General features: G+C 36.5%; 1 protein-coding gene across 1 annotated transcript in view; it reads right to left on the bottom strand.

Annotated features, from left to right (window-relative positions):
• Positions 1-446: 446 nt before the first annotated feature.
• Positions 447-11039, bottom strand: part of NETO2 (neuropilin (NRP) and tolloid (TLL)-like 2) — a 31696-nt gene continuing 21103 nt past the window's right edge. Inside the window, exons 8-10 of the mRNA XM_010585229.1 lie at positions 9560-9788; positions 4467-4580; positions 447-1421 (exon numbers count right to left, since the gene is read on the bottom strand). Coding sequence (XP_010583531.1) covers positions 841-1421; positions 4467-4580; positions 9560-9788 — 924 coding nt within the window. The 3' untranslated portion in view covers positions 447-840. The remainder of the gene's footprint in view (positions 1422-4466; positions 4581-9559; positions 9789-11039) is intronic.

Genomic DNA, 11039 nt, shown 5'->3' with positions numbered 1-11039 from the left:
GTACAGTCTATTTATGTAAATACTTGGAAAACACAGGAACAAAATTGTTTTCTAACTACAGAGCTGTGAAATCAGTGAGCCATATGGATCTATAATATATGTCAGAATATTTTAAAATCCTAAACCTTCTTGAAAGAAAACTGTTCTAAGACTCTGCATCTAGAATAACATGAGTACTTACTTGTGTTTTAACCGAAAGCTGCAAAGATTACATATTTCCAAATGTACTAAAATTAAAATAACTCAATATTTTTAAAAGGCAGTAATCCTCTTCACTTATTTCTCATAAAGCATAGTGAGGAACTGATAATTAAAGGCAATATAAATGGTAGGCAAGATGAAACAGATGGCTGTAACATAATTCTTGAGTCTTAACTGGCACTTAACACTAACTCTACTTTCAATTTGACAAATACAATAAGACACCTATGTTGACATACACGTGGTGCACTTAACTACTTTTATTTATGTAACTGAGGTATTAAAATTGTCTTGAAAAGCAGACGTCTAAAGAAGAGAAAATGATATGAGGAAGAGAATAGTAGTCATTGTTTTCAGTGTTCAATGATTAGTAGTTGCTGTTTTTTTCTTCCAATACCCTTAACTTATAATTTCCATGCAAAGTCTTTGTCTTACTCCTCCACTAGATAGGTAGCTTGGGAAGATGGGAGGAAATCCACCATTCTTCAGCAAGAATTAGTAATGAAGACTTTCTCAATGAAGTATAATAAGCTAAAAGTGTGTGCATCTCACACGCTGCATATAGTACACTTTTAATATATACACTGTCATTGTACGCAAGCATCTTGTATATACACTGATACCACCTTCGCTAGGAAATTAAAAGTCAATAGATAATGAACCTTGTGCTGTATCTTCTCTTCCCCTAACATAGATTTCACATGGAATCTCCTCCATCACTCTGTCTTCTATGACTTGCTCAGGGCAGTCATGTGCTTGTTTGAAAGTGTAACTACTTTTCTTGAATGTGCTATTAAATGTTTTCATTGGCTGAGGCTGCGCAAAATCATTGCGAAAGGGAAGTTCCATGGAGCTGAGGTTTGTCCTGCTTTGTTTTATATTAGAGGCCTGGGAGCCACAGTGGTGGTCATGAATGCATCTGGAAGCTGTTGAAGGGCGTCTCATTTTCTGATAGTTTTCAAGTTCTTCTGATAAATCCGCCAAATCCGCAGAAATTTCTTTGTCCCTTAGTGAAAATAGTTCATAATGTGGAGGATCAAATACTTCTTGGAAACCAGTTTTATTGAAAGCAGTCTTGCAAGCCATAACCTTTTTGCGAGGTTGCTTTACTTGTACTAGAATTGAAATGATGAGAAGAACTAAAACTATCCCCGACGTGATGCCAATGATTGTTCCATGAGTTTTGGTGATTTGTTCGAACAATCCAGTTTTTTTCTTTTCTGCAAAGAAAAAATGAGGACTATGATAAAGCTTTTATTATTTTCCACACTTTTGATCATGTATTAAAACAAAGCAAGCTGAATTGTGGTTGCCATATAAGTGCCATGTTAATGAAATGACTTAATGGCACTGAAGACTAGACCTGTATGTCAATGGGATTTATCATACTGCATCTGTGCCTTTGTTCAGCAAGTCTAATTCCCTGTCTGCATTAGTGGCTACCATATGATAATTCAGTGGCAGGTGGAACTCTGTGGCCAGTGCATGCTGACTCAGCTGGGATGTGGCTTCAATTCTGAACCTATAGTGATCAGTTCATATTCCAAAATCCACGAGTTAAATAGGCTTAAATTAACCTTAAATAGATTAAATATAGCTACAGACGATGCTTCTCTTACCATAGTTTGCTCCTGCTGGTAACATTTCCATTGATGTCAGTAGAAGGAATCTAGATTTAAAATTATCTAGTTCTTCTTCATAAGTGAAGTATTATCATAGTTATGATACAAGAGTGACTGTACTATTTGTTTTCACATCACTTGGAAATTTAATGACTGTGTCTATTGTGTAAGTCTGTTATACCTATTTCAACACAAGGAGCTTTAGCATAGATATATTCCAGTTTTAACAATCCAGTAATCAAGTCAGTTGAAAAAAAAAGGGGGGGGGGGCAGGGGGGAACCAAGCAACCCAAATCATATGAGACTTTTGGCTAATACTTCATATGAAAACACACAAGATGGCAGCATCAGAACAAAATCGTTTTCCATACTTAAAATTCTTACTTGAAGATTAAAATTTTCCAGTTGGATTTCTGTTCTGTAAATGTTCTTGTCCTAGGGGACTAAAAGAATTCTACACTGAGACTCTGCAACATTTGCTAATGGGGGAGAAAAGCACTTCAAGACTATGTAGAATAAAATGTAGTAGCCTAAATGCTGCATGTTATTTTCAGATATCTGGCTCCTGCCATCTGGATGCGTTATGCACCTAAGTTCTCCATGCACTCTGCATGGAGAGGGTTATATACCATCATATGCTATTTGAAACAATCCACATACTAAACAGAGACTCCCAAGGAATTGGCTGATAAGAAGTTATGTCTGAAATACAGTTCTACTTCAGAGCTTAGACTGTTTACTCTGAGTTATATTTACACCTTTAATGTGAAGGAGGATATCTCCCCTTGCCCTGCCTAGCTTCGATCTTAGTGTTACCATACTTCATGGGAGGTATGAATTTCAGTGCTATGGCAGTTCTCTGATCTGCATCTAGGTTTCTTAATTCTTGGAAGATATTCTAATCAAAAAGTTGTCATGCAAAAGGTGATGTCTTCTCCGGTCTCTTAAAAGAAACTGCACACAACTGACTTTTCTATCAGTTTTTGTGTCACTGGTCTTAGGCATAAGACAGGTCACAATATGCTCAGATTTAGGTAGCTCTCGATATGGACTACATAAGAACTCTGTCTGTCTGCAGGAATTGAGCACAATTGTGAGGAGCTTTCTTTTTAATGCTAGATAGTGCTCATTGGGTTGCATCAGTCTACCTTAGCTGGCAATATGGATCCAGTCTTCAGCTGTCTCTTAATTATCTGCTGTGCAAGTATTACAGCACAATTTAGTATTCAACATAAAACATGGTAAGTTATTCAGCACCAGATACAGGAATTTACAAATACTGGGAAAGACACTTTCTTCACATTGCAATACAGTTTTCATGGAATTAATTTTTTAAATACTGCAGTACATGAGTGAAGTGTGGATTCTAGGCAAGATTCTAGAAAGCAGTTGGTAAAGATAGGAAAGAGGTCGAGAAAGTGCACTTAAGAGGGAACATTCAATATTATCAAAGCTAAGGATTGTTTAGAGGAAGCTTAGTTTTACACTGGAAACTTGGGAGTTATGGATCAATTTTGTTAACTGAAAAGCTTCCATAATATACCTTGCATTAGAGTATTTATTAGTGATGTGAAGTTTTCTGTTTGCCCAAAATACAATTTCAAAGTAGTTTTTTTTAATATTTATTTAGTAGAAATTTAAGCAGGATTTGTGTGTTGAAAAGCCATTTTATTTTAAGATTTTCTGTAGAGAAGGTTTTGACCCTTCCTGCAGGGTCAGTTTCTCTTTCAAATGGAGTACATGTTTAAATCTTTCTGGAGTTTTGTGTTCAGGCCTGTTTATGCCATTCTATTTGTCAAAAAACCCCCAAGCTCAAGCTGGTTGTTTCATTATTTTCTTTTAGCAAGAAAAATTGTTGACCTTTAAACTGGTTTTTTTCCAACTCTGAAAATTCAGTTATTGTTGAAGTACAGGGGAATATATTTGTGCTTTAGCAGAATAACAATTTCCTCAAATAATGAGAATTTTTCCTACAAAACCTAATATTGAAACAAGTCTTTACTGTAGTTGTGATGGTTTAAACAATACTGCCCTGCCCCATGTTCTCGAAGCAGTGATTTACATGTGTCCATTTTCTGTAAGCGACAACTTCTTGCTTCCCAACAATTTCCCCTTCCTCTCATCCTTTCTCATACCATATGCAGCAGTTGCACTTACCCCGAGATAATCTGTGATTAACAACTTAAAGCAAATGTTTTAAAATTGTATTTATTTTTGAAGATTGTTACTTCTATTTCAGCCCTGAGAAAAGCTTTTTGTGCTTGAAGGCTTGTCTGTCTTTTTCCAACTCTGTATTTTTTCTCTAAAAGGTATTACCTGTCCCTGTGATCCTTGCTTCATTTAAAGTTTAGAAATGGACAGGATGCAACCTGGCAAATACTGAATTCTATTTCCTCTTAAGCTGACATCCTTTTAACATAGAGAATATATGCTGAAGAGGAAGAAATCTAATCATAAAGCAGTAAGGTCAATATTCAGGATGTTACATGTCTCCTGAGTTTAAATAAAAAATTTGGAACACCTTCCTGAGATTAGTAAATAGCTGTCTTCAGCATATTTCCAGGAAAAAGACATTTGATGCCTTTCTTGAAAGGCAAACTGACCAGGCTAGTTCATAAAGGCTATACTTTGCACCATATTCACCTCTGCAGTGATTTTCGTCCCAAGGGTATGCACAGTTTTGAATGCCATTGCAGACTAAAGAATTATTGATGCACATGTTGCTATGGCAGAAGTAAGTGTTGCCTGAGCAGGGAGCTGCAGGAGAGAAGAGAAAGAAAACATTAGGAATTTTTCAGTAATTGATGCATTGCAATAAAAAATTCCTGTTATTGTTTTAACATGCATACTTATTCTTTATCTGTGTTTTAAATGCAATCACTTTTTTTGCACATCACTAATTATCAGATGATTTACTCTCTATGCATGTGGTTGCTTTCAGGTCTATTATCAATGCTACAAAAAAAAATTATTGCTCAAAATGGGTAGCAGATAGAGACAGTCACCCAACACAGATAATGGAAGAAGGCTTTAATACTTGCCTTTAAAAACTTAATACTTAAAAATCGTATGCTTATCGTCAATTATATATTTATTCAGTCTGCTGTGCATCTGCTATGTAGATGTTGTGAAGCAGTTCCTGAATATCTGCATTTCAGAGCACATTAATATCTTAAGGTAAATCTGATTTCAGCTTGTGGAGGACTGCTTCAGTAATTGCAAGAGATTTCAGTAACTGGAGGCATCTAAGTCATTCCTGCTTGTGGTTCAAAGCTCTTAGATCCTTCTATTAGAGCTAATGCAGGGATTAAGAGAGTAGTTTAGCTTTTTATCTATCTGTCTATATATAGTTAGAAATTTGAAAAAATAAATTAACTAGAAAGTAGCCCTAAAGATTTTATGTTTCCATGAATGTTTGTTATAGCTCCTTGACATTAGAAATATATATTAAAAAAATAGTAATAATTCTTTTCAGGATGTTGTATAATATACATAGGGAATTCTTTATGAATTCAGGGCACTGGTCAAGAAATTGATTTTTCCCTTTCTCTGTCTCAGTAATGTGGTATTTTTATGATAGAAATGTCTATTATTAGTGGAGTCAGTTACATATTAAACAGCAAAGATGTGTGATAGACATTCTACTACTTGGTTTCATAGAAAGAATTTATTCTTGAGCAGTCTGGATTCTCTGAAACATAATGCGAAACCCAAAGGGTACAGCAAAGGAGGGTGACTAGTCCTGAATACAATGTTTCTCGCTTATTCCTTCTGTTAGGCTTCAGAGTCTCAGTGACAAAGAGTTACGCCTAAGAGAAAAGAAAATTCAAACCTTTAATTCTGAATTTGCATTCCCTAAATCTAATATGCATTTTCCTCCCATTTCTTACTCCACTGAATTTTGGTAACCTATGCTTGTTGGTTTTAAGCTTTTGTATTTGCTTCCTGTAGTAACAGTAACAGTTGCTTAACCCCTGGCAACCTGGCAAGAAGTTCCATATAGGAAGCTTGTGCTTTAGTTGTAGCACAAGTGCTGCAGTACTTTAACGTAATACAGAATATATTTAGAGTGTATTTTGGAAGAGTTTATCTATGTAATTTCAGTGTTTAACAATGTCATGGTAGCTATCATATGTATCTTCCTCGCTCAGCTGAGTTGAGAATTTAATTGTTTGGAAAGTTGATTAGTCTCAAGAACACTGCTTTAAAATATGATCAATGCTTAGGAGGATACAGATCATTGTATCAGTTATGAATGAGATGTCATGTTAGGCGCAAGCAGGGTCAGGTGCCCTGGGAGGAACAGAGACACAGCGAGTGTGCAGGGATGAGGCTGGGAAAACCAAAGCCTACCTGGAGTTGAATATGGTGAGGGACATGAAAGGCAACAAGAAGGGCTTCTTCAAGTGCATCAGCAACAAAAGGAAGGCCAAGGAAAATATGGGCCTACTACTGAATGGGACAGAGTGGAGCTTCCCTCGATGCCTGGGAAGGTTGATAGAACAAATAATCCTGGAAGCCATTTCCAAACGTATTAGGGATAAGTACTGGGAGTAGTCAGCATGGATTTATGAAGAGGAAATCATGCTTGACCAACTTGATTGCCTTCTGTGATGAAATTACTAGCTTAGATGATAAGAGAGCGGTGGATGTTTTATATCCTGACTTTAGCAAGGCTTCCAAAACTGTATCCCATAATATCTTTGTAGAGAAACTGATGAAGTACAGACTACATAGGAAGACAGTGAAGTGGACTGAAAACTGACCGAACTGCCAGGCTTAAAGGGTTGTGATCAGAGGCACAAAGTCCAGCTGGAGGCTGTCACTAGTGGTGTATCCCAGGGGTCAACAGTGAGGCCAACACTGTTTAACCTCTTCATTAATGACCTGGATCTTTGGAGAGACTGCACCCTCACCAAATTTGTAGATGATAGCAAACTGGGAGGAGTGGCTGACAGACCAGACAGTTGTGCTGCCATTTGAGAAGGCTGGAGAAATGGATTGACAGAAACCTCAGAAATGTTCATGATGCAGACTACAAAATAAAAGGCTCTTGGCCTTATTAGCATACATGGGGAGAAAAGACTTAGGTAGTTTTTCCTTCTGAATTTGGAAAGAAAGATTGTGCAAGCATCATTTAAAGATAATAGCTTAAAAAGGCTATGTATGTAACAGGCTACAATATCTACTAAAATATTTCTGACTGTGAGATAATGGAGGATCTATGAAATTCGTGTCCAGAGTGGTTGTCATAGATCCATGTGTATCTGCTGGTGTTTCCATATGGATCTGTATGGTGTTGTAGTTCTTTTGGAGGCACAGAGGAAGATGTAAGACACATTCCTTTTCTTATTTCCCTGAACAGGGGAATTTTTTCATGTTTCTATATTTTTGGATGATGCATTCTGCTGTTGCTTGTCCATCAGCCAGCACAGTCTCTATTTTACATTCCTGTGTAGTCTCTTTAATATTTTGGAGGGATGGCTTTTGTTCACAAGTTCAGAAAGATGGGACAAATGGACTTCACTTTCCTTTTGTTTGTTATTTGGGGAGTACTAAGTCTAAAACCCACAATGACTGATCAGTTCCAGTCCAGGACTTCAAGGACATAGCTGGACTCTTCTCATAACAGCTGCCTAAGACTGATGCAATGTTCACAGTGTCCTTTGTATCTAGCATTATTCATGTACTGAATCAAGCCAGAAATCAAATACATTGATTTTTAACATTGCTGTTAGCTGAATTAGTCAAACTGCAAGCAGCACTAGGTGTGTTAAGTGACTGTCATGCACAATTAGTGCATTTATGTAAATCTTTTCAGAAATATTGTTTTCATGGTTGGCTTCATACAATTACAAATCATTAGTAAGGCAGAAGAGAAAGATAGCTTAATGATCTGAAAATAAGATAAGCGCAGATTCACTTTTTTCAGTTAGAAAAATTGCTTATCACTAGATTATTTAAAAATACATGAAACATTTTTCAGATACATAGTTTTCAATTACCCTATCCAAGAAAGACAGTATCTCAAGTTAGAAGATAAATAAGAATAAGCACGTACCTTTGCAGATTTTCTTCTGCCAATGACTTTTGAGTTGCTTTAAAATCATAAGTTTGGAAAGTTACCTAGCTTTACGACTAGTTACTGTTTTAACCTCTTGCACTCAAAAAAACCCCATAAAAAACTGTTGAAAAACCCAAACTCAACAAAAAGAGAAAAAAGCAAAACCTCCTCCAATATTTATATTACAAAATAGATAATTTCCCTGGCAAAGTTCATAGCATTTTCTAGATTGAAAGCTGGAATAACTTGCACTATCACTAATATTAATAATTGTATTGAAATAAAAGCTACTGGAAAAGCAGTTATCAATATTGCAAGTTGTGCTTAAAACTCATATTTACTGAAATTCACAGTATCTAAAGCTTATTAAATGCCTATTGTAGGTTAAACAATAGACTAGTTTGAAACATGCAATTGTTTATTACTACCATGTATGCAAAGTAAGCAATAAGCTCTCTCTCTTACAAGTCTCTGCTACTTCAGAAAGATTGTTTTATAAAAAGTAACTTTTCTCCTGTGTTAAACTTTACTGCTCTATGGAACAGAAAATAAAATCTACTTGTTAACTGTAACCTGAACTTTTTTGCAAGGTGGTGACCAGGATCCCTTTGCGGACTGGCTACAGACATGTTAGTTCTGTTGAAAAAGTTCTTTGACAGGAAGTCTGTACTACTTATTCTTCAAGAAGAACTTTTTAAAAACCTTTAGCACAAGCATAGGTCTGATTTCCTGAAGTGGTAGACATGTTTTATTCAGCTCTCCCCATGTATCTCAGATCTGTTCTGCAGTTCTATAACTTAGTCTACTTTAGCGCTGAAGATGCCACTTATTTTCAGCTCTGCAATGTGGACAATGTCATCCTTTGTAAATAAGTGAGGCAACAAAATTCCATTAAGTTCAGAGAGAAAGCACTTACAAGAAAATATCACAAAAAGCATGCTTTCAAGAAACATCTTAATTTACAATGAGAATAAAGACTATCTCTAACCCAGGCTATGGAATCCAAACAGAAATCCAGACTGCATTTACGGCTCTGCTTTTAATACAGCCTTCTTAAATAAATCTGAATTTAACTGCTTATCCATGGTTGTGTGACACAACTGGGCTTTGCTAAGGGAGCATGTGTGGGATCATTCAGAGCCACATGCAGCTGAGAAGGAGGTAGCAGCTTAGGTCTAGCTGGAGTGGGTGTAGTTCCAGATCTGAAATTGAAGGTAAAGCTGTGGATAGGAAGAAGATCCAGACTCTGCAGGGTCACATGTGTTTTCTAGCCTTCTGAACATCCAGTGTGGGCTTGAGAAGAGCCTGTTGCGGTGTCTGGCAGGGAACTGGAAGAAGGGGGCTAGTGGGAGAGCACACGTCAGTCCCACTGCTGTCTTTTTTAAGTAAGTCTGTGTTCATTTGTAGAACTCTTTGTGAGAAGGACATAGCCTAGGGCTGTATTATTACTGAATTCAAATGAAAAATAAACCTTTTAAGAACAGAGAAAAGTCTTTCTTCAGGAACCATGCTTGTAACTGTAATAAAGCAAGTATTTAATTTACCTGCTAGTATGTGAAACAGAAAAAACCTTTTCCGTGTGTTCCTGCTGCATAATATATAGCTGATGCTTTTCCTAAAATACCTGAAGTACCCTGATACCAGAAGAATAGGCACTTTAAAATCTACTTACGATCCACAAATGAAGTGAACAGCATTCTGAATCTGCTTAGTCTACTGCCTTCATCTGCCCACATTCGTACCACACCTGTCCCAGTCTGCAGCATGACATCGTTTGCTACGGTGCTGCAAAACTTTGCCTTCAGGTTTTCAATAGAACTACTTCCATCGTATACAGCAACAAAGTTTCTTTTGCATTCATTTGAATGCTCCATTTGATAGTCCAGAAATCGCAAATAAATCTGTTAGAAAAGAGAAATTAATGTCTCTAGGAAAAGTAATACAGAGAAGACAGTTTTCTTTCTTAGCAAATCTCGAATAGGATTTTTTCCCCCTTACACATATGTGTTACTCCCAAGTCACAACACTTAAAACTTACATTTTCTCATTAAGTGTCAATGTGCAGTATTACTTGAAATTTGTCTTAAGTATCTGTTTCACTTCTCCCCCTCCCCAAAACAATCTTTACTTAATAGCTTACTCTGATATATTTCTGCTCCCCTTGAAAAAAAAGTAAAAAAGCAACACACTTGCTGAAGAAAGCCCTAAGCAGCTCTGCTAAATGTGCAGTCTATTATTCTAGAAGAGATACAAGAAATGCATAAATGTGCTGAAAGAATTTTAATGTTATTTTGACTGTTCTCTTTTCTTTCTTTTTAATTCATAAAAACAATGTTAAAATATAAGGGAAGGAGTCTAGTCAGAAAAGCTCTGAAGTAAAATAAGAAAATTAAAATGTGTTGCTTCAGAATGAGAGCTAATTACTGAACCATAGCAGTTTTAAGGAAGACAAACCATGACGTCAGGAGTAATTTGAATAAAAATAGAAGCAGGAGAAAAGTAAGCTAGCTATCTAGGAAGAGTTAATAAATTTAAGCCAATCTTAATTCCTCCAAAAGCAGAAATCTAATCCAAGAGAACGCAGTATATTTGTTAGAACATATGCAGCGAGGAAGTTAGAAGACCAAGATGGCACTTGAAGAGGAAGCAAATAATTTATTTTGCTGGAGCAGGAAACTTGTGCAAGATTGTAACTCAGAATTACTAAAAAGCCCTGTGATCTTTTCATGTCTCTTAAATGGTTGTTTTGGAATTCTCAAAATTCTGGTGAAAGTTGATGAGATATAAGTCACTTAAGCATACTGCAAAGTCCATCTTTAAAAATTCCTCAGCTAGCCATTAGTTTGACAGAGAAGAAATCTATCCACGTGGAGGCTGAGGTCTCCTGTTCTGTGGGAGAAGAGATGCTCCTCCTATATCCATGAGGTCTTCAGTACGTTCCTCAGACAAGCTTGGATCTAGATTGTATGCGTTTTGAGTACAGTTTACAATTACCTCTCTGGCTGATACTAGGGATGCTAAAGAACTTTTGCACAGTGTAGTTTTTCATGCATCTGCCTAATGACAAGAATCTCAAACTCTAGTTTGTGAAGCTGGGAAGACAGGGTAGATGAATGCCATGCTTACTACTGCTATGTTACCTGTTTTTCTGC

This window comes from Haliaeetus leucocephalus, unplaced genomic scaffold (genome assembly GCF_000737465.1).
Source record: "Haliaeetus leucocephalus isolate CR32 unplaced genomic scaffold, Haliaeetus_leucocephalus-4.0 Scaffold92, whole genome shotgun sequence".
NCBI classification, from domain to species: Eukaryota; Metazoa; Chordata; class Aves; order Accipitriformes; family Accipitridae; genus Haliaeetus; species Haliaeetus leucocephalus.
Note: the sequence above shows the minus strand (reverse complement) of the source record. Positions and strands in the feature narration are given on the sequence as shown.